Below are 22838 nucleotides of genomic sequence, written 5' to 3'. Positions count from 1 at the left end.
AAGAATAAAGAAAAAAGGCCGGTGTGGTGGCCCTTGGCTTTAATCCCAGCACTTGGGAGGCGTAGGTAGGGGAGTTCAAGGCCAGCCTGACTACAGAGTGAAATCCAGGTTAGCCTGGTCTCGAGTGAGACCCTACCTCCAAAAAAAAAAAAAATCCCACCAGAGGATGGGCGTGGTGGCGCATGCCTTTAATCCCAGACTTTAGTAAGAGGGACCGCTGTGAGTTCAAGGCCAGCCTGGGACTACAAAGTGAGTTCCAGGTCAGTTTAGGCAACTAGAACCCGATTCGGAGGGGGCGGGGAAACAACAAAAAACTTGATTACTGGAAGTTGAAACAAACGCACGAGATCTCTATTTTTCCCTATGGGCCCAGGACTCTGAGGATGCCAAAGTGGGAGCCGAGAGGCCTGGGGCTGGGTGTGGCTGTTGTGCAAACAAACCCCTGCCGGAGAAGACAGCCGGCTCCTCGCACCTCAGCCACCTCCTAGGGACCAGCCTCGCTCACTCCCACGCCCCCTCTGAAAAACGCATTTCCTGGGGACTCAACTCCCGGGAGCCAGCCTGGATGTTTTTACGAGAGTGGGAAGCGGCGTGCAGCCGAGACTCTGCCCACGGTTCCGGGTCTACAGGGCGCCTCCGCCCCCTCTCTCCTCCTCCACCGCCCGAACTGCCCCAGGGACTGTGGCCCGGCGGCGGCCCCGCCCAGCCACTCAGGAGCACCTGAGACTCGGCCGCCTGGACCCGCCGGGGCCCAGCCTTGTTTCCCCAGCTTCACTCCCCGCCGGGGCAGGCGGGAGCAAGCATGATTGACGGAGCCGCCCATTGGCTAAAGGACTGCACGAGGGAGGGACGAAAGGTAAGGAGGCGGGGCTTTTTCCAACTGGTTGGGTTGGTCCGAGGAAATAGTCTTCCTCAGCCCTATTGGCTGTCCCTACTGGGTTGTTATGGTAACAAGTGACCGAACAGTTCCCTTACGAACGAGCCAATGAGAAAGCGCCGTCTCTCGCAGCGCGCATCGATGCCTTAGGTGTTGCGAAAGCCCCGTACGGGGCCGAAGGGTGGGGGTGGGAGGGGGGGGGCGAAGAAGGCGAGGCCAGGATGTCCTGCGGAAGGTCCGGGGGCGGGGCTCGTGACGTCAGGCGGGCGAGCCAATAGCGCTCGGCGTCGCCAACGGCCCCGCCCTCTCGCCGCGCATTTCCCCTCCCCTTAGCTCATTTCGCACGACGCAGCGGTTGGGAACACAGACATTTTCGGAGCTGGAGCCGCCACCGCCGCCGCCATTTTGTGTGTGTGGAGAAAGAAGCTTCGGTGGTGGTGGCGGCGGCTGGGAAGTGGACGGAGAGATCACCCGTGAGACGGCGGCGTTTCATCCCCGAGGTTTCCCCCCTGTGTCGTCCCCCACCACCACCACCACCACCCACCCACCCCCACCTCCCTCCCTCCGCGGTCAGCATGTGGTGAAGCCGGAGCCGCGAGAGGAGACCCCGGGGAGAAAGGAAGAGGAGTGTCGGCGGGGAGGCGGGGTGTCGGCGGCGGCTTCGGCGGACCTCGGAGGGGGGCCGCGGCGCAATGTCAGAGCAGACGCCGGCCGAGGCCGGGGCTGCCGGGGCCCGCGAGGACGCCTGTCGGGATTATCAGTCGTCGCTCGAAGACCTGACCTTCAATAGCAAACCGCACATCAATATGCTGACCATTCTAGCCGAGGAGAACCTGCCCTTCGCCAAGGAGATCGTCTCTCTCATCGAGGCCCAAACCGCCAAGGTTTTTATACACCCCGCAGCCTCCTATTCTTCTAATCCTCCCTGATTTTTTTAGCGCCAGCCTCGTCCCCAGGTCTCGCTCCCCTCCGCCCGGGCGTGGAGCGGGAGGGCAGGGGCGGGGGGGCAGGACGGAGTTCCTCCTCTCCAACCTCCCACTCCCCGCCCCACTCAGGCTCGGGGTCCGGCCCCGGGGCTCGGAGCGTGGGCCTCGCTCGGGGAAGGGAGTGGGGAGGATCCAGGGTGGAGCCCAGTTTCCGCTCCCCGTTCCCCGCGTAGGGCCACCACCTCCTCGGACGTCCCCGCACTCGCACGCGTCCGTCTGGAGAGCCCCTTGGGATGGGGTTGGGGCGGGGGCGTGTAGACTTGCAGGCAGTTTGTGGTTTGGGGAAGGAAGAGTTAAAACAATCTATCTTCAGCAACAGCTCCCCCCCCCCCCCAAGCCCCCGGGAAGGTGGGGACTTGGCGTTCCCATTTTCCCTCAGTGCCCTTGTGGGTCATGGTGCTCCGTGGGTTGGAAAGGAGGTGAAGGGGGACCTGGGAGCGAGCTGTTGTGGGTGGGTGTAGGGAATTGGCCCCGAGTGGAGCAGCGGCCTGTTAGGAGCCCAACATGGCGCCTGCAAAGCACATGATGCGAAAGGGAAGAGAGGAGAATCCATTCCCTGCCAGCCAGGCAGCTGCTCGCACCCGTCAGCCCCCTTTTGGGGTGGGGGCGGCTAGGTCAAACTTTTAATTCTCCGATGGGAGTGTCTCATTTGCTCCCACCCCAATAGGGAAATTGGGCTGAGGGTGGGGTTTGGATGTGTGTGTGGGGGGGGTCTTATCCAACCTGTAGGTGGAGAGAGAACTTGGCCCAGTGGGTAACAAATAGTTGTAGTTTCTCTGAAAAATTTCAGCCCCTCCTCCTCTTCCTTTTCTCTTTTTCTCCCTTCCCTGATAGTGAAGGCTTGCTTTTTTCTTCACCCCCTTGACCTAAGTGGTCCTCTGACACCTTATTTCCCTGTAGTCTTCCTCTTCGGAGCCATCGTTTAAGTCAAGTTACTGTTAAACTTAGTTATAATGAGTCTTAACCGCTTCCCAGTAGTCATACGTTTTAAGTTATTTTTCAAGCTTGTACTTAAGGTTTAATTTTTCTAGTTGTTAGCGATTGCAATTATCAGGATGAGCCTCCTTTTAGCAGAGTGAACCCCTTTTAAAAGGCCACTTTAACAACAACCACCAATATATTGTTTAGAGACGGTTTCTGTCTAGTGTAAAACTGAGTGGTCTGACTCTTAATAAATGGTTTTGAAATGTGTGACTGGTATTATAAAATTTTGTGAATAAAACATATAAAATATGTATTTGTCTTTTTTATTTACCTTTGTAAGGTGTAGAATTTGTTTCCAAGACTTTTTATCTACGTGGTTGTGTGTTTTAAACAAGTCTTTAAGTGACTTGGGTTCATTCTTCAGGTTCAATCCACTCTTTCGCGTAAATCACAAGATACACGGTTGCAGGTGATCCTTTCATAACTTAAAGAGTGAAAAAAAAGTTGTTTTTCCTAAGGGCTCAACAAATTTATCATGTTCATTTTGACAGCTAAAACAGGTCTTCATTCACCTTTTCTTGTTCTGTATGTGTGTGAAACAGCTGTTGTTTTTTAAAGTATGAGGTTTAAGAAGGAAATGTTCCTCATACTCAACTTTTGGTTGATAACCACATGTTGGATGTGAAATTTTTTTTTGTCTTTTTGAAGGCCTAACATAAGTTTCTTTTTTTAAAAAAGAACAGCACTTCCACTTTTAAGAAAATAACAATTTTCAAAATCTAATTGTATTTTGGGTATTGGTATTCCACAGCACCTAATGGTTAGTCGCTCAGACTGTCACTACAGCTTTTTTGTTTATTTTTAACGGATCCTGAAGACCTTGGAGAACTGAAAACTAAACCAGATAATAGTGATCACATAAAACTTGTATTTGTGTTTCTGTTGCATAAAGTGGCGAAAATGGACGATTCGCCAGTAAACGACAGCTGAATTTTTTGGGCACACGCTTCCTGGTTATTTTTGAAAAGCCAGACTGAAGTCACTTTGGGGAAACAATCTTATGTGGGGTGAGGGTGAGGGGAGGGATGCTCATTTAGTAGCAAGTGGCTTGGCTTTGTTTCTGGAAGTGAGTGTTTATGTCCTTATTCTAGGTCTCAGCAGTGCTAAGTTTAGGGGATTCACCAGATTTGACTCTTCCCAGCCCAGAAGGTAGCAGTAGTGAACAAATAAAGGACTTCACTTTTACAATAAAAACCAGCTTACTGATTGGTGTTAAAAGAGAGCCTATTTATCTTAAGTGCAATATTTACTTAAATGGTATAAAACAAGACATGGGAAGGTAAAAACACAGCAATGAAGCATTTGACATTTTGGTACTTAAGAGCTTGTCCACATAAAAGTGGCCTTGTGAACTCTTATGTTAAAAGATTTTTTCCTACAAATTCATATTCAAAGGTTTCTTTGAATAACACAGTAAAGGTGCTAACAGATGGAAGAGCATTTCTACACACTTGTAAGGGGCAGCTGGTTTTGTGAATTAGACCTTGAGTACTCGAATTCTGAGCCTACCCTAGCTACACTTACCTATCTATGGATAAGTGATTCTTATACACATGGTGGGTATATGGGGATGAATTTAAGTTATTTTTTAAATTATGGGTGTTCCTGTGGAGTCAGAGTTAACACTATGCTCCTCAAAATCTGAGAACCTGCTTTCTTTCTGGAACCTTGCTGTACCTTCTAAAAGCAGTGGTGGGTAGGCATTGCAGTTGAACTGGGGCAACTACATTGAATAAGGCTACCTATATCAGCATTACTGGCTCAGCAAAAGTTTACACCCCCTGGTTTGTGCATGTCAGAGGAAAATATTTCGGCGGAGAGTCCATGCTGTGAAGAAAATCTTCAAGACATCCAGGTTTCCAAAGTCAAGCTCTACCTGATTTACGTGACTCAGCAGCTCCTCCATCCAGTTTTTCTTGTATCAGGAACAAAGTTGCACCTTCCCACAGGTTTAGGTGCAGGTTTTAAGTGTCTTAGCATTGACTTCGAATGTCAAGTGTGTGTGTGTTTTTTGTTTTTTTTTTTTTTTTGGTTTGGATTATAGAAAAGTAATCCTAATGATTTTATGGGTAACAAAGCTTTGTGGACTCTTAATATATAACATTATCCTTCGAAACTAGGGTTTCTGCCACAGCTCTTTAACAACTTTGAGTCTAGGCACACCATAAATATTGATCCCAAAGCTGACATGTGGATTACAGGAAATAACTTTCCCTCCTATTTTATTGTCACTTAGAACACAGGCCTTTTTTTTTTTTTTTACCACATGCACTGAAACTGTCCAGTGTTAAGTGAATACTACTAGAGATAGTTTTTCTTCCTGATAATTCTGAGCTTTTGTGTGTCCAACTAAAAGATCATTGTGAGAGATGAGTACTTGGTTGAACACTTAATTTGATAAAGTTAACATCAATTGAAAAGTATTTTGTACCAACAAACATAGAGGTCTGTATTTAGGTTTTTAAAACTCATTTAAAAATAATTATTTGGAAATTCATTATACTAAACTTGTCAGTTTCTTTTTATTCAGGCTCCTTCCTCAGAGAAGCTTCCTGTTATGTACCTCATGGATTCTATCGTGAAAAACGTTGGAAGAGAGTATCTCACTGCCTTTACTAAAAATCTAGTTGCAACATTTATTTGTGTGTTTGAAAAGGTATATATACATTTAGAAACCTTTTTAATGTGTTCCTGATTAAATAAATATTTGCCTTGTGTTGGGTTTTCTTGGGTGGTAAAATGTCTTGTGTATTTGTCAAGTACTTTTACATGGAAAGTGGCTAATGCTGATGTTTTATGCTAGATCTTTAAAGCAGACTCTGGGATTTTATCCATTCAAGACTAGGATATGTTCATTAACTTCAAGAATTGTGCATTTTTCAAAAAACTGAGCTTTGTTCATTTGAAGACATTTCATCAATATGGGCAAAAAGAGCTAAAACTCAAGATTACTTCAGTTTCATTGTTTTAATTTTTGTGTGTGTTGGGGATGGGGGGAGAATAATCCAGTGTGTGTCTGATTCTTGAAACCTTTTTTCCTGGGATGCTTTCTGTTTTGTTTTCTTGTTAAAGTTTGTTTTGTGTGAATGGTGGGCCTATCAATTTAGGTTATTTTAGAAATATTTTTATTCAGTGCTTAGAAGAAAGGCTTTCCATAAGTGGAGACTAACTTCCTTTAAGACATCTGATAGTTTGAGTAATACAGAGGAGGGATTTTTTTTGAGGTTAGGCTTTCTTTTACACCGAGGAAACTTAAATAGACTTAAAGATTGTTTTCTAATAGTAATTTATAGTTGGCCTTAGAGGTTAGTGGATGCACTTGTTACAGTTGTGCATATAGTCAATATTGTACTTACAGTTGTCAGAATAATAGAATTGGGTAGTTGGAATTAGAAAAGAGACTTAAGTTCAAAAAAAAAGCACACATGGGAAAAATTTGGAAAGCTACATTTGAGATGACATTAGAAGTGTCTAGTGTATTTGTAGATCTTTGTCAAATAGTAAGCTGAGGCTAAGGAGAAACAGCTTTGTACTAAGTAATTTGAGGGAGCTTAACTGGTTTCAGTGCATGTTCAAATTATTTGGATGTTTTGGTAGATAATTTCATTGAAGCTAGCTAGGTTTTACTAAAGTTGATTAAAAATGACCTTGTAAATATATATTCTTCAAAGACAAGAATATAATTAAGACCTAAAGTTAAAATAGTACTATTTTTGTTCTGATAGCTAGGTTTCTAAAAATGGCTATTATGACCATTACACATGTGAGCAGAAAAATTATATACACTTATCAATGGTTAGGAGTTTAGGAATTAAAGTTCTCAGTGTGCCTTCTAACCAAAGGTACCTTTTCATAGGGACCAACAATAGTATATAGTTTGGTTATAGTTTTATCTTTTCTAACTTTATGCTACAATGTTAATATTTTAACAATTTGCTATCGGGTAAACCATAGTTCTATATTTTCATCTGAGTGAGTACTGTTGGGAATATATCAGGCCCTAAAATGAGAGATAGTTAGTACTTTTAAAAATGCAAAACCTTGCTTGTTTGGTTGCTTGCATAAAGACATAATAATGGCTGCTTTTCCTCATTCTTTTGAAGGATAATTTGTAGTGTACGTTTCAGGTGGGCAGCATACATAGAAGTAGCAAGTCATTTTATACTTAACTATATATAACATTCTATAATAATTTAACAAGCCATAGAATTGTTCTGTTGTTCTAGGTGGATGAAAATACTAGAAAAAGTTTATTTAAATTACGTTCCACATGGGATGAAATATTCCCTTTGAAGAAACTTTATGCCTTGGATGTCAGAGTTAATTCATTAGATCCTGCTTGGCCTATTAAACCTCTACCCCCCAATGTGAACACATCTAGCATCCATGTGAATCCCAAATTTTTAAATAAATCGGTAAGTTTTTATATGAACAGTATATACTGGTACTTTTAACTGTCAAGTGCTAACTTACCTAGAACTTGGCAAGAAGCAAAAGTGCATCAGTTCAGCTTGAAAAAATATTAAAAGTATGTACATTTTGAACTACATTTGTTATTTATGTAACATGTGTTTGCCATTTAAAATTACTGAACAATTTTTTGTATATGTCTTAAGCATGATTGGCTGTTTATGATAATAAAGTTATGAGTTTAGCTGATTAGATTGTAGTTGGCCTTTAGCTTTCTTTTTATGTTTTTCTTAACAGTATTTTTTCTTACAGCCTGAGGAGCCTTCAACACCTGGTACAGTAGTCAGTTCCCCCAGTATCTCCACTCCTCCGATTGTACCTGATATACAGAAGAATCTTACCCAAGAACAACTAATCAGGCAGCAGCTACTGGCAAAGCAGAAGCAGTTATTAGAGCTTCAGCAGAAGAAGCTGGAGCTGGAGTTAGAGCAGGCTAAGGCACAGCTGGTAAGTAAGGGAGGTCTAAACATCTACCAGTAGGGAAGTCAATGTTTTGTATTTGAATTGTATTTTGTTAGTTTACTGATACTGTATTCTTTCACGAGTTGTATTTAGTTTATAAGTCTGGAGTATTTTTTATATCCATATGAAACTCACTGTACCCATTTCCTATAAATAGATTAGATTGCTATCGTATTTGGTAGCACCTTGTGTTCTTTTGTTTTGTTTCGTTTTTCAAGATAGGGTCTTGCTCTAGCTCAGGCTGACTTGGAATTCATTACATAGTCTCAGGGTGGCCTCAAATTTACAGCTATCCTTTTACCTCTGCTTCCCAAAGGCTGGGATTAAAGGTGTGTGCCGACCACACCTGGCAGCACTTTAGTTTTTATCTTTTATGTATTTTATGTATTTATTTAGCCAGAGAATGAGCATGCCAGGGCCTCTAGGCACTGCAAATGAACTCCAGATGCATACACCAACTTGTGCATCTTGTTACTTGGATTCTGGACAATGGAACCTAGGTCCTTAGGCTTCATAAGCAAGTACCTTAACCACTAGGACAACTCTCAAGCCCAGCATTTTAGTTTTTTTAAAAAAAGTTTATTTGAAAAATTTAAAAAATATATTTGCAAGTAGAGAGAGATAGAAGGAGTGTATCAGGGTCTCTTGCCACTGCAAATGAATTCTTCAGATACATGTGCCACTTTGTGTATCTTGACTTTATGTGGGTACTGGGGGACCAAATATGGGTTGTTAGGCTATGTAAGCAAGTACCTTTAATCACTGAGCCATCTCTTCAGGCCACTTATTGATTTATTTGCACATGGTGTCTGTGCAAAAACAGACTAAGGTCTCTTGGTGCTGCAAATGGAATGCCAGACATTTGTACCATTTTTTGCACCTAGTTTTACATGAATGGCTGGGAATTGAACCCTGGACCATCATGCTTTCAAACAAACACCTTTCACTGGTGAGCCATCTCCCCAGCACTTTAATTTTAACTAATATATTATTGTATATCTAATATTTCAATTCTAAGATGGCATGTGTATTGTGGTTAATGTTTTTAAATAGTTTATTTCATTTTATTTTTTATTAATGAGGGAGGCTTAGGGTCTTACTGTAGGCCAAGCTCACCTGGAACTCTCTGTTGTCCTCGAACTCACACCAGTCCTTTTATATCTGCCTCCTGAGTGCTGGGGTTAAAGGCACATGTCACCATACTTGGCTTAAGTAGTCTTTTTTTTTTTTTTTTTTCCGAGGTAGGGTCTCACTCTAGCTCAGGCTGAATTGGAATTCACTATGTAGTCTCAGGACTTTGATTGACGTCATGGCAATCCTCCTACCTCTACCTCCCAAGTGCTGAGATTAAAGGCATGCACCACCATGCCTGGCCCCTAAGTAGTCTTTTAATGCTTTATGGGTATCATGAATAAATCAGGTTTCTAGAAGTCATCAATCAAATGAGACCTAGGAGAATTTAAAAAAAAAATTTTTTTTTTCATTTTCTGAGGTAAGGTTTCAATCTAGTCTAGGCTGACCTGGAATTCACTCTGTATTTTCAAGGTGGCCTTGAACTCACACTGATCCTCTTACCTCTACCTCCCGAGTGCAGGGATTAAAATTTTTTGGTTGTTTATTTTTTTGAGGTAGGGTCTCACTCTAACCCAGGCTGACCTGGAATTCATTGTGTAGTCTCAGGGTAGCCTCGAACTCATGGCGGTCCTCTTATCTCTGCCTTCCATGTGCTGGTGTTAAAGGTGTGTGCCACCATACTTAGTTTAAAATTTTTTTAGTTTAATTAAAAATTAAAAATATTTTGTTTATGAGAAAGAGAGAGAGGGGGAGAGAAAGAAAGAAGGAAGGAAGGAAGGAAGGAAGGAAGGAAGGAAAGGGCATGCCAGGACCTTCAGCCTTTGCAAATGAACTCAAGATGCATGCACCACCATATGTGCATGCTTTATGTGGGTACTGGGAAATTGTACCTGCGTCCTTTGCCTTCACCTGCAAGTGCCTTAATTGCTGAGCTCTCTCTCCAGCTCTAATTTTTATTTTTGCATGAAAGACTGTTATTTTATTTAACACCTGGGATTATTTGAGAATGTAGTTATACACACACACACACACACACACACAATCTGTCAAGACAGAATCGTGTAAGTTCTTTAACAGTGATTTGGGAGAAAATAAATTTATAGCATAGACTTTAACTAGAATGAATTTGACTTGTGCAACACAGCTGGAATGGAGTGATCTAGCATTTTTTTTTTCTGTACAATGTGGCTTAGAATTTCAAATTCAATAGTTAGGATAAGGAGGTTTCTCTCCATGTGTTTAGAGATTATGTTAAAAAAATCACACAGTACAGAACTTTCAAAAAGTAACAGAGCTGGCCTTGGTGCTACATGCCTTTAATCCAAGCACTCAGGAGGCAGAGGTAAGATTAAGAAGATTGTTGTGAGTTTGAGGCCACCTTGAGACTACATAGTGAGTTTTAGGTCATCCTGGGTTAGTGAGACCCTACCTTGAAAACCGTAAAAACCAAAAAAATTAAAAGGTCATTTAGGTTTAGGTACATGGACTTTAAAAAATTACAATTATATGCTAGAAGTATACAATATTGATTATTGAAAGCATTATAATCTTTTTCTTTTTTGAGGTAGGGTCTCACTTTAGTCCAGGCTGACTTGGAATTCACTATGTAGTCTCAGAGTGGCCTCGAACTCAAGGTGATCCTCCTATCTTTCCCTCCCAGTTCTGGGATTAAAGGTGTGAGCCACCAGTCCTGGATGAAAGTTTTATAGTCTTTATTGTATTGAGGAAATGAAATATTCTACAGGTTTTGTACTATTGACATATTTTATATTTATATTTTATATTTTAGGCAGTATCTCTTAGTGTTCAACAAGAGACAGCCAACTTGGGACCTGGCTCAGCACCATCTAAGTTACATGTTTCCCAAATTCCCACTATGGCAGTTAAAACTCCCCATCAGGTTCCTATACAACCTGACAAAAGTCGACCAGGACCATCTTTACAAATGCAAGATTTGAAAGGAACTAACCGGGATCCGCGCCTTAACAGGATGAGTCAACATTCTTCTCATGGCAAAGAACAAAGTCATAGGAAAGAATTCATAATGAACACATTGAACCAGTCTGATATTAAGGCAAGTAAAACTGTACCTTCAGAAAAACTAAATTCATCCAAGCAGGAAAAAAGTAAATCAGGTGAAAAAATAACCAAGAAAGAACTTGAGCAATTTGATTCTAAATCTAAATCTAAATCCAAATCCCCATCACCTTTGAAAAATAAATTATCCCACACAAAAGACTTGAAAAATCAAGAATCTGAAAGTATGAGGTTGTCTGATATGAGCAAGAGAGATCCAAGATTGAAAAAACATCTTCAGGATAAGACTGATGGCAAAGATGAAGATGTAAAAGAGAAAAGAAAAACTGCAGACAAAAAGGATAAAGATGAGCACATGAAATCATCTGAACACAGGCTGATGGGAAGTAGAAGTAAGATCATAAATGGCATTGTACAGAAACAGGATATTGTAACAGAAGAATTGGAAAAACAGGGGACAAAACCAGGGAGATCAAGTACTAGGAAGCGATCAAGGTCAAGATCACCCAAGTCTCGGTCACCTATTATACATTCCCCAAAGAGAAGAGATAGGCGATCGCCTAAAAGAAGACAAAGAAGTATGTCTCCAACTTTGACACCCAAAGCTGGAAAGACTCGCCAATCAGGAGTCAAGCAGTCCCACATGGAAGAGTTCATGCCATCTTCCAGAGAAGAAAGAAATGTTAAGAGAAGTACTAAACAAGATATTCGAGATCCAAGACGTTTGAAAAAGACTGAAGATGAACGACCCCAGGAAAGTGCAAGTCAACATTCTATGAAGTCAGGTACTGAACCAAAGGAGAATATTGAAAACTGGCCAAGTTCCAAGTCTGCTAAAAGATGGAAATCTGGTTGGGAAGAAAATAAAAGGTAAGATAATAACATCTTTTCTTTTTAAGAGGTAGGGGCTTGCTCTAGCACAGGCTGACCTAGAATTCACTTTATAGTCTCAAGGTGGCCTGAAACTCACAGTGGTCCTCCAACCCCTCTCTCATAAGTGCTGGGATTAAAGGCCTATACCACCATGCCCGGCTTAACATTAAAAAAAAAAAGTTACTTATTTATCTGAGAGAGGGGGAGAAAGAATGGGCACACACACTGCAGATGAACTCCAGACGCATGCGCCCCCTTGTGCATCTGGCTTATGTGGGTCTTGGGGAATCAAACTGAGATCCTTTGGCTTTGCAGGCAAACACCTTAACAGTGAATCCATCTCTCTAGTCCCCCCACCCCTTTTAAGATGAGGTTTTATGTTTTATTTATTTGACAGAGAAAGAGGGAAAGAGAGCGAGAATGGGCACGCCAGGGTTTCCAACTGCAAACAAACTCCAGACGTGTGTGCGCCCATGTGCATCTGGCCACTTTAGTGGGTCCTGGGGAATCACACCTGGGTCCTTTGGCTTTGCAGGCAATCTCCTTAACTGCTAAGCCATCCTTCCAGCCCGGCTCAGCGTCATTTTTGATAAAGTTATATAATGCTGTATGCATTTTAGTTCTTATTTATTTATTTTCTGAGGACAGGGCCTGGCTCTAGTCCAGGCTGAACTGGAATTCACTTGGTCGTGTCAGGGTGGCCTTGAAATCAAGGTGATCTTACCTCTGCCTCCTAAGTGGTGGGATTAAAGGTGTGCACCACCATGCCCAGCAATTTTTTTTTATTTATTTAAAAAAAATATATATTTTCCTAGTCCCTTTAAAATTTTTTTTAAAAATTTATTAACAACTTCCATGATTATAAAAAATATCCCATGGTAATACCCTCCTTCCCTCATTTATCCCTTTTAAACTCCACTCTCCATCATACCCCCTCCCCATCTCAATCAGTCTTTCTTTTACTTTTGATTTCTTGATCTTTTCCTCCTTTTATGATGGTCTTATGCAGGTAGTGTCAGGCACTGTGAGGCCATGGATATCCAGGCCATTTGTGTCTGGAGGGAACATGTTATATGGAGTCCTGCCCTTCCTTTGGCATTCTTCCTGCCACCTCTTCCACATTAGACCCTGAGCCTTGGAAGGTGTGATAGAGATATTGCAATACTGAGCACTGTGGTCGTTTCTTTCCATCACCATGATACCTTCTGAGTCGTCCCAGGGTCACTGCCATCTGAAAAGAGAAGATTCTCTACCAAAAGTGACAGTAGCATTAATATAAGGGTGTGAACATTAACAGAAGTTCTTACTGGGCAGTTTGATAAGCATAGTATATACATTTGGCCAGACAACAGCAGATGTTACACCCCTAGGGCTCATGACTACCCGTGTTTTAAGTTTTCAACATCAGGGATGTATTCCCTTCCTGTGGAGTGGGCCTCCAGTCCAATGAGAGGGCAGTTGGTTTCTCCAATAACTGACATGCCACTATTGCACCTGTTGACTCATTTGGCCTGGCTGGCCAAATATAAGGCTTGCAGTGTCCACTGATGAGGATCTTCACTGGTGATTTCTCTTTCTCCCATTGAACTGCATGCAGAATGTCTTCTTCTAGCTTTCTGTCACCTTTAAAAATATTTTTGTTTATTCGAGAGACAGATAAAGAAATAGGCAGGTAGACAGAATGGATGCGTCAGAGCCTCCAGCCACTGCAAATGAACTCCATATGTGTGTGAACCCTTGTACATCTGGCTTAAGTGGGTCCTGGGGAGTCAAATCTGGATCCTCTGGCTTTAACCACTAAGCTGTTTCCAGCCCAATTATGTTTTTTTGAGACAAGACTCACTAGGTTAGGCTGACCTGGAACTCTTGTGGTATTCCCCTTGTGTTAGTGTATGCACATTAAAGATAGTGTTAATTTAGTTAGATGTTAATAAAATGCTTGCTGGATGTTGTAATTTTTCAGTATTTTTCTCCTTAGAATTGTATGGACTAAATACCATTATTTCTATTTTTTTTTGTTACTGACACCTTCCATATAGACAATAAACCATGATAATTTCTTCCCCCATTATTCCTATTTTACAGTTAAAGAAGCTGAAGTATGTAAGAGTTTATGGCTTACTTATGTAATAACTAAGTATATGTGCCCAACATGCAAGAATCAAACTTGTTGTTTTTTCATTTTTTGAATTTTTTGAGGTAGGGTCTCACTATCTAGCCCAGGCTGACCTGGGATTCATTATGGAGTCTTAGGGTGGCCTTGAACTCAAGGTGATCCTCCTATCTCTGCCTCCCAAGTGCTGGGATTAAAGGCGTGTGCCACCACATTGGCTTTTTTTATTTTTTTAAAGACAGGGTTAGCTCTGTGTATGTAGTCAAGGCTCCTTCTCTCCCTACCCCCCCCCCCCCTTGGGTTTTTGAGGTAGAGTTTCACTGTAGCTCAGGCTGATCTGAAATTTACTATGTAGTCTCAGGGTGGCCTTAAACTCACAGTGATCCTCCTGCCTCTACCTCCTGAATGCTGGGATTAAAGGCGAGCGCCACCATGTTCGGCTTAAGGCTGTTTTTTTGGGTAGACAATTGATGAACATTTGTTGTTGAATCAAACTTGTTAAGGGATGTTAGATTATGACAGAGTATTTTTCCCTCCAGGTTGGATCTCACTTTAGCCCAGGCTGACCAGGTACTTTTTCTGTAGTTTTAGCTTGGCCTCAAAGTGATTTGTCCCTTGTGAGTTCGAGGCCAGCCTGACCCTATCTCAGCACAAAAGTGATCCTCGTACATCTGCTTCCTGAGTTCAGGGATTAAACATGCCTGGCCTTTGACAGTGTGTAGTGTATTAACGGATTGAGTGTGCCTTGTTACACCTAATTATTTAAGGTCTCGTGGTATAACAGTGGTAAATAACTTACCTAGCAAATGATTGTTTTTGGGTTTCTGGGTTTTGTTCCCACAAGGCTGTTCTTGAACCAAGGATCCTCCTGCCTCTGCCTAAGAACCAGAATCCATCTATCTACCTATCTGTTTACTTATTTGAGAGACAGAGACAGAGAGAGACTGTGTGTGTGTGGAGGGGGGAAGCATGTGGCAAGAAGGAATATGGGCACACTATGTCCTCCGGCCAAAGGAAATGATCTTCAGATGCATGTACTACTTTGTGCGTCTGGCTTTATGTGGCCATGGGAAACTGAACCCTGGTTAGTCACACGTTGCAAACAAGTGTCTTAACTGGTGAACTAGTTCTGCAGCTCCTGAGTTCTTTTTTGAGTGGTGCTGGAGTTCAGACCCAGGACCTTATACATGCCATGCAAGCATTTGCCACTGAGCCAAATCCTTAACCTCTAAGAATCAGATTTCTTTTTCTTTTCCTACCTAACTTCCTTTCTGCATTCCTCTCTCTTTCCCCTTTCTCTTTCTCTTCTCTATCTCTTTTTAGGCAAGCTCAACAGAACTGGCCTTTTTTTAAAAATAGGGCAGGGGAGAGAATTGGCACACCAGGGCCTCCAACCACTTAATTTGAACTCCAGACGCTTTTACCCCTTGTGTGCATCTGTCAATCTGTCACATTGTGCACTTGTGTCACTGTGTACTTATCTAACTCAGGACCTGGAGAGGAACATGATTCCTTAGGCTTTGCAGGCAACAAGTGCCTTAACTACTAAGCCATCTCCACCCCTTTTATTGGTGTCTTGAGGTCTAGCCAAGGTGGCCTTGAACTCATGGCAGTCCTCCTTTGTGCTGGAATTAAAGGTCTGTGCCACTATGCCCAGCTTTAAGAATGTGATTTCTTATCTACATGCTACATAAGCATTCTATCACTCAACCAAATCCTCACTTTATAAGAATTAGAATTATTTTTCTTTTAATATATTTATTTATTTGACAGAAAAGGGTGTGTGGGGGGGAGAATGGGTGCGCCAGGGCCTCCAGCCACTACAAATAAACTCCAGACATATGCATCCCCTTGTGCATCTGGCTAATGTGGGTCCTGGGGAATTGAACCTGGCTCCTTGGCTTTGCAGGCAAATGCCTTAACTGCTAAGCCCCAGAATCAGAATTCTTACCTGATTTGGTTTGTTGTTCTTCCTGCTCCCCCCCATCCCCAGTCATACACTAGCCCAGGCTGACCTGGGACTCTCTAGTTCCATGCTGGCCTCAAACTCACAGTGACCTACCTCTTCCTCCCAAGTGCTGGGATCAAAGGCATGTGCCAGCATACCCATTTGGTTTGTCTTTAAATTAAGATCCTTTGAAAAGGATCCTTAAATAAGGACCTGAAAAATGTTTGTTTTAAATGTTTTATTTTTCTTTCTTTATTTGAGAGAGAGAGAGAAAGGCAGATAGAGAATAGGCACACGGGGGCCCACAAGAGCTACCTTGTGATTCTGGCTTACATGGGTCCTGTGGAATTGAACTTGAGTCCTTTTGCTTTGTAGACAAGTGTCTTTAACAGCTAAGCCATCTCTCTAGTCTTTGAAAACAATTTTAAAGATATTTTATATATTTACTTATTTGAGAGAGGGACACAGGCAGGGGGAGAGAGGGAAGGAGGGAGAGAGAGAGAATGGGTATTCCAGGGCCTCTGGCTACTCAAAATGAACTTAATGCCCACAACACCTTGTGCATCTGGCTTTATGTGGTGTACTGGGGAATTGAACCTGGGTCCTTTGGCTTTGCAGGCAAGTGCCTTAACCACTAAGCTATCACTCAAACCTATTTTTTTCTTTTTTTTTAAAAAAAAATTATTATATTTATTGAGGGAAGTACACAGCCAAGGAAAGGCATCCATGTGGCTAGAGATCCCACATAGAGGGCCTGGAAAAAATAGCATAGGAAAAGCCGGGCGTGGTGGCACAGGCCTTTAATCCCAGCACTTGGGAGGTAGAGGTAGGAGGATTGCCATGAGTTTGAGGCTACCCTGAGGCTACATAGTGAATTCTAGGATGGCCTGAGCTAGAGTGAAACCCTACCTTGAAAAAAAAAACGCTGGGTGCAGGAAGAGAAAAGAAAGTTCAAGGAGCTCCTGCCATGTGGGGAGCTGGAAGGGATAAAGGAGCCCCATTGGAGAGTAAGGGCTTTAGGATGCCCTCCAGGCTGGGCCTGGATCCATACCCATTCCCACAGCTGGAAGTTCTCACATAGTCAGAGTGTAGTTTAAAAAAGAAATTATTTGAGAGAAAAAGAGAGGATGCCACTGAAAATGAACTATAGATGGCATGTGCCACCTTGTGTATCTGGTTTACATGGGCAATTGAACCTGGGTCCTTAAGCTTCCCAGGCAAGTATTCTAACTACTATGCCATCTCTCCCGCCCCTCATCCCTTTTTGAGACAACTGTAGTCCCCGCTGGTAAATCCTCTTGTTTCAGCCTTCCAAGTTCTGTGAAGATAAAGTTGAAAATTACAGTCTATCTTAAGTATGGAATATCTGTACTGGTACATTTGGTATTGCACAGGGGAAGTTGTTTTTATTCTAGGACAGTTTCATATGTGGGAGGGACATAGGGTGCAGAGGAAAGGGGAAGGAAGTTTAAAGAATGATGGGCTACAGGTTCGATTCCCAGGACCCACGTAAGCACATGTGTCTGGAGTTCGTTTGCAGCAGCTGGAGGTTCTTTTTCTATCTGCCTCTTTCTCTCTCCAAAATTAAAAAAAAAAAAAAAAAAAAAAAGACGGGTTACTGCATAAATTTAGGGAGGGCCATGACCCACCTGAAACCTGGGCCCTCTGTGTGACTCAGTTTGGCTTCATGCACAGCTGTGCCTCTCGAGTTTGGATGGCTGCCACTTTTTGTTTTGCATTTTTCACTGCCGTGAAATACGAACTGATAGGTCGTCTTGTCTGCTTCATGTGCTTGTGCTGTAGGTTCAAGGACAGTCTTTGGGTTCTATGCAGGACTCTGGTGTTTGGCAATGCACTTCCATCCTGGTGGCAGTCAGGTTCCTGGATTGCCCTCCTCTCTAGAGGTTTTTTTTCCTTCCCTCCCTCCTCCTTTCTTCTTCCCTCCCTCCCTCCCTCCCTCTTTCCTTTCCTCCCTCTTTCCTTTCCCTTCTTCTCCTTCCCTTTTCCCTTCCCCTTCCCTTCCCTTTCCTACTCCTTTGTTTCCTTCCTTTTCTTTCTCTTTTTCTGTCTTTTTTCTTTTACACCTGGAAGCCAGTCATGGTGGCATAATGCCTTTAATTCCAGCGCTCAGGAGGCAAAGGATTGCCATGAGTTGAAGGCCACCCTTAGAATATATAGTGAAGTCCAGGCCAGCCTGGGCTAGAATGAGACCCTACCTTAACCTCCCCCCCACCAAAACAAAAAAGGAAAACCACCACCTGTATATAACATTTCTTTTGTGGTTTCAGCTTACAACAGGGTGATGACCATAGTAAATCTCCTCATCTAAGGCATAGGGAGAGCTGGTCGAGCACTAAAGGAATCTTGTCACCTCGAACTCCAAAGCAGCAGCATCGATTAAGTGTAGATGCCAATCTTCAGATTCCTAAAGAGTTAACTCTTGCAAGCAAAAGAGAATTACTTCAAAAGGTAGTGACTATGATTAATCCCATTTAGTCATTATTTTCTTTTGTCTAATTTTTAAAGTACTTTTTATATTTAAAATACTTGATTTCATTTTCTTGTCCCTTTGCAGACGAGTGAACGTTTAGCTTCTGGTGAAATTACACAGGATGAGTTCCTTGTTGTTGTGCATCAAATTCGACAGCTATTTCAATATCAAGAAGGTAAACATAGATGCAATGTACGGGATAGTCCTACAGAAGAAAATAAAGGTGGATTAAAAAAGAAACCTCTCTTATCTGATGCTGAATTAACCTACTATGAACATAAAGCAAAACTGAAAAGGACACAGGTTCAGCATTCATTTCCAAGACTTGATCTTTTAGATCCTGATATTTTTGACTACCCTTTGACTGATGCCTTGTCTGGAATAGAATGTGAGCCATCCAAATGTAAACATGCAAGTAGGAATAGTGGAGCACAGTTTGACAGAAAAGAACAATTTAGTGAAAGAGCAAGACGTCTTTCTCCTATATCTGGGAGTCGTACTTATGCTGAGAATCTTTCACCCCATGAGGGCCGGAGAAGACATGACGAGCAAGTCTCTGCTAAAGGTAGAAAAAGTTAAATCAGATTATGCCTATTGAATCACAGCAGTGAAGGGAAAATGAACAAGCTAAGTGGGGATGGATCCTATTACTGTTCGGACTACTTTTTTTTGCGTGTGTTGTGTATATTTTTATTTACTTTTTTTCCCCTATAGAAAGGGAGGGAGCTAGTATAGAGTTAGTTGTATCAGGGACTCACTAATTTGATTAAATACACATGACAACCAATATTAACCCCGTTTTACAGATAGGAAAGAAAATTAGAGATATTTAATAGCTTGCTCTCAAAGTCAATCAATAAGAACCTTGGCAGGATGGGATTTTTATTTAGTCTCAGGAATATATAAATCTGGAGGGCATCCTCTTACCTACTGTTGCTGTTTGTTTGTTTCTTCCCTATTTTCTAATATGGTGAAATAGTTAATATATGTTTGGACAGATATTTAGATGACTAATCATACTTCAAGGTAACTTGGTATAAAGTCCAATTTAGTGAATACTTTTTTTCTTTTTAAAAGGTGTACGAGAAGAGCAGCGATCTCCATTCAATGATCGTTTTCCACTTAAGCGACCTAGGTATGAAGATTCAGATAAACCATTTGCAGATAGCCCAGTATCAAGATTTGCTGGCCTTGACACAAATCAACGACTTACGGCTTTAGCTGAAGACAGACCATTATTCGATGGACCTGGTAGGCCATCAGTAACAAGAGATGGCCCAACCAAGATGATATTTGAAGGACCTAATAAATTAAGCCCTAGAATTGATGGACCTCCTGCACCAGGCTCTCTTCGGTTTGATGGGTCACCAGGACAAATGGGGGGAGGAGGCCCTATGAGATTTGAAGGACCACAAGGTCAGATAGGGGGTGGGTGTCCTATGAGATTTGAAGGTCCTCCAGGACCAGTAGGAACTCCTCTGCGGTTTGAGGGGCCAATTGGTCAAGCAGGAGGAGGTGGTTTTCGGTTTGAAGGTTCCCCTGGTCTGAGGTTTGAGGGACCTGCAGGTTTGCGATTTGAAGGACCAGGTGGTCAGCCTGTGGGTGGTCTCAGGTTTGAAGGACATCGTGGTCAACCTGTGGGTGGTCTAAGATTTGAGGGACCTCATGGGCAGCCTGTGGGGGGCCTTAGATTTGAAAATCCCAGAAGTCAACCTGTAGGCGGACTTAGATTTGAGGGGGGTCATGGTCCATCTGGGGCTGCAATTAGGTTTGATGGGCCTCATGGTCAGCCAGCAGGTGGGATCAGATTTGAGGGCCCTTTGTTACAACAAGGAGTTGGAATGAGGTTTGAGGGTCCCCATGGCCAGTCAGTAGGTGGTCTGAGATTTGAAGGACAACATAATCAGCTAGGTGGGAACCTTAGGTTTGAGGGTCCACATGGTCAACCGGGGGTTGGGATCAGATTTGAGGGACCTTTAGTCCAACAGGGAGGTGGAATGAGGTTTGAAGGTCCTAATGTACCAGGAGGTGGCCTGAGAATTGAAGGGCCTCTGGGTCAAGGTGGTCCAAGATTTGAAGGTTGTCACTCTTTAAGATTCGATGGGCAGCCAGGTCAGCCATCACTCTTACCAAGATTTGACGGATTACACGGCCAACCAGGTCCTAGATTTGAAAGAACTGGTCAGCCAGGTCCACAGAGATTTGACGCACCACCTGGACAGCAGGTTCAACCAAGATTTGATGGTGTACCTCAAAGATTTGATGGTCCACAACACCAGCAAGCATCAAGGTTTGATATTCCTCTTGGTCTACAAGGCACACGATTTGACAATCATCCTTCACAAAGGCTTGAATCTTTCAATCAGACTGGGCCATATAATGATCCACCTGGCAATGCTTTTAATGCCCCATCCCAAGGACTGCAGTTTCAGAGACATGAACAAATATTTGAGTCACCTCAAGGACCAAATTTCAATGGACCACATGGCCCTGGAAACCAGAGTTTCCCAAATCCTCTTAACAGAGCTTCTGGACATTATTTTGAGGAAAAGAATCTTCAGAGTTCTCAGTTTGGAAACTTTGGCAATTTACCTGCTCCACTATCAGTAGGAAATATTCAGGCATCTCAACAAGTAAGTCTGTTTTTGTTACTTTAAAATTATGCAGATAAATGGGTTCACCCTTTCTTCACTCCCCAGGGTTTCTTATAGTCTAGGCTGGCCTTGAGCTCCCTTTGTAGCTGAGGATGAATTTAATATTTTTCATGTCTAGAGTTTGAGGACATTTAGAGAACTCAGGCTATTATTAATATGTTGGAAAGAAGTTCTTTTTAAATTAAAAAAAAGTTTTTCCTCCTGAGATAAAAGAGTTTTGCTTTGATCCCAGGCTGACTTGTAATTTACTATGTAGTCTCTGGGTGGCCTCCTCCTATCTTTGCCTCCCAAGTGCTGTGACTAAAGGCATGTGCCACCACGCCCAGCTAAAATATTTTTACTTGTATGTGTGTGCACATAGAGAAGAGTGCGTGCATGTGTGTGCGTGCGTGCGTGTGTGTATACGTATGTATGTACACACCAGGATCTCTTGCTGTTGCCACCAAAATACAGACACATGTCACTTTGTGTCTGTCTTTATGTAGCTACTGGGAAATTGAACCTGGGCCTGAAGGCTTTGCAGAAAGCAAGTTCTTTTAACCTCTGAGCCATCTCCCCTGCCTAGGATGTTCTTAATACACTTCAAAACCCTGGGGAATGCTGGGGAGTCTTAGAGAGGTGATATTTGCAACTTAAGTCCAAAATAGTTTTAGCTCTTCCAAGATCTAGGGAACTATCTGAATCTCCCTTTTTTCCTGTATTCTCTCCTTAAACTTGCACTGTTTTTTTTTTGTTGCACTTTATTTTATTTTTTTGGTTTTCCAGGTAGGGTCTCACTCTAGTCCAGGCTGACTTGGAATTCACTATGTAGTCTCAGGGTGGCCTCGAACTCATGGCGATCCTCCTACCTCTGCCTCCCAAGTGCTAGGATTAAAGGTGTGTGCTACTACGCCCATCTGTTTTATTTTTTATTTTTTACTTTAAGGTTTATGAAGTAGTATTTTTCATAGACTTGACACATTGGGCAACTATGAAGTACTAATATTCCTTAAAGTAACCATAGAACTTTTTTTGTTTGACTTTTGTAGCTATAGTTAAAAAAAATCTCTTATACTTCTATACTACTATCTATTTTTTTTTTTTTTTCTGTTCTTTTTGGTTTTTTGAGGTAGGTTTTCACTCTAGCTCAGGCTGACCTGGGGTTCACTATGTAGTCTCAGGGTAGCCTCAAACTCATGGCAGTCTTTTTACCTCTACCTTTCAAGTGCTGGGATTAAAGATGTGAGCCACCATGCCCGGCTTGTTTTCTATTCTTTCAGCACCTTTCTTTTTTGATCGTTCAAGGTAGGGTCTTGCTCTAGTCCAAGTTGACCTGATACTCACTATGTAGTCTCAGGGTGGCCTTGATCTCACGGGAATCCTCCTACATCTGCCTCCTAAGTGCTAGGATTAACAACTTGTGCCACCACAAGCCCAGCAACCACCTTTCTAATTACTCCAGCCAAATAACAGTTGCTTGATACTAATGTCAACATAGCAAACTTGGTGTCTTCCTCCCAAATATACTGTAGTTACATGAATGTGAACAGTACCCATTGTTACCTATTCACATTTCATCCACATACTTTTGTTTATTTTGAAATGGTGTTTTAAGGCCAGGCCAGAATTAAAATAGTATTTCATCTGTTGCCTATCCTAGCTGGAATTGGCTATGTAGCTTAAACTGGCCTCTAACTGAATCCTCCTGCATGTTTCACATTTTAAAATATATATTAAAGTGAATTTAAGACAGTATAGTTCTGGTATATAATTGATTCAGATCATCCTTTAATGATTTTTGGTTGACTTCTTAAATTCTCATGTGCTAAATTTACAGTTTTTTTTTTCCCCCAGGTGTTGGCATAGTATTAGGGCAGATTTATTTTGTAT

The 22838-nt window shown here is 42.4% G+C and overlaps 1 protein-coding gene across 3 annotated transcripts in view; it reads left to right on the top strand.

Annotated features, from left to right (window-relative positions):
• The first annotated feature begins 1210 nt into the window (after window positions 1-1210).
• Pcf11 (PCF11 cleavage and polyadenylation factor subunit) overlaps window positions 1211-22838 on the top strand; it is a 38176-nt gene continuing 16548 nt past the window's right edge. For 2 of the 3 annotated variants that reach the window (XM_004658301.3, XM_045145128.1), the window contains exons 1-8: window positions 1211-1761; window positions 5378-5503; window positions 7074-7262; window positions 7570-7764; window positions 10643-11760; window positions 18113-18293; window positions 18400-18490; window positions 19393-20948. In XM_004658301.3, coding sequence (XP_004658358.1) covers window positions 1570-1761; window positions 5378-5503; window positions 7074-7262; window positions 7570-7764; window positions 10643-11760; window positions 18113-18293; window positions 18400-18490; window positions 19393-20948 — 3648 coding nt within the window. In that variant the 5' untranslated portion in view covers window positions 1211-1569. Of the gene's footprint in view, window positions 1762-5377; window positions 5504-7073; window positions 7263-7569; window positions 7765-10642; window positions 11761-18112; window positions 18294-18399; window positions 18881-19392; window positions 20949-22838 lie in introns of all 3 variants that reach the window. The other variant, XM_045145127.1, reaches the window with a different exon arrangement.

Source organism: Jaculus jaculus, chromosome 3 (assembly GCF_020740685.1).
Source record: "Jaculus jaculus isolate mJacJac1 chromosome 3, mJacJac1.mat.Y.cur, whole genome shotgun sequence".
In the NCBI taxonomy this organism is placed as follows: Eukaryota; Metazoa; Chordata; class Mammalia; order Rodentia; family Dipodidae; genus Jaculus; species Jaculus jaculus.
This window is presented reverse-complemented; position numbering and strand designations above follow the sequence as displayed.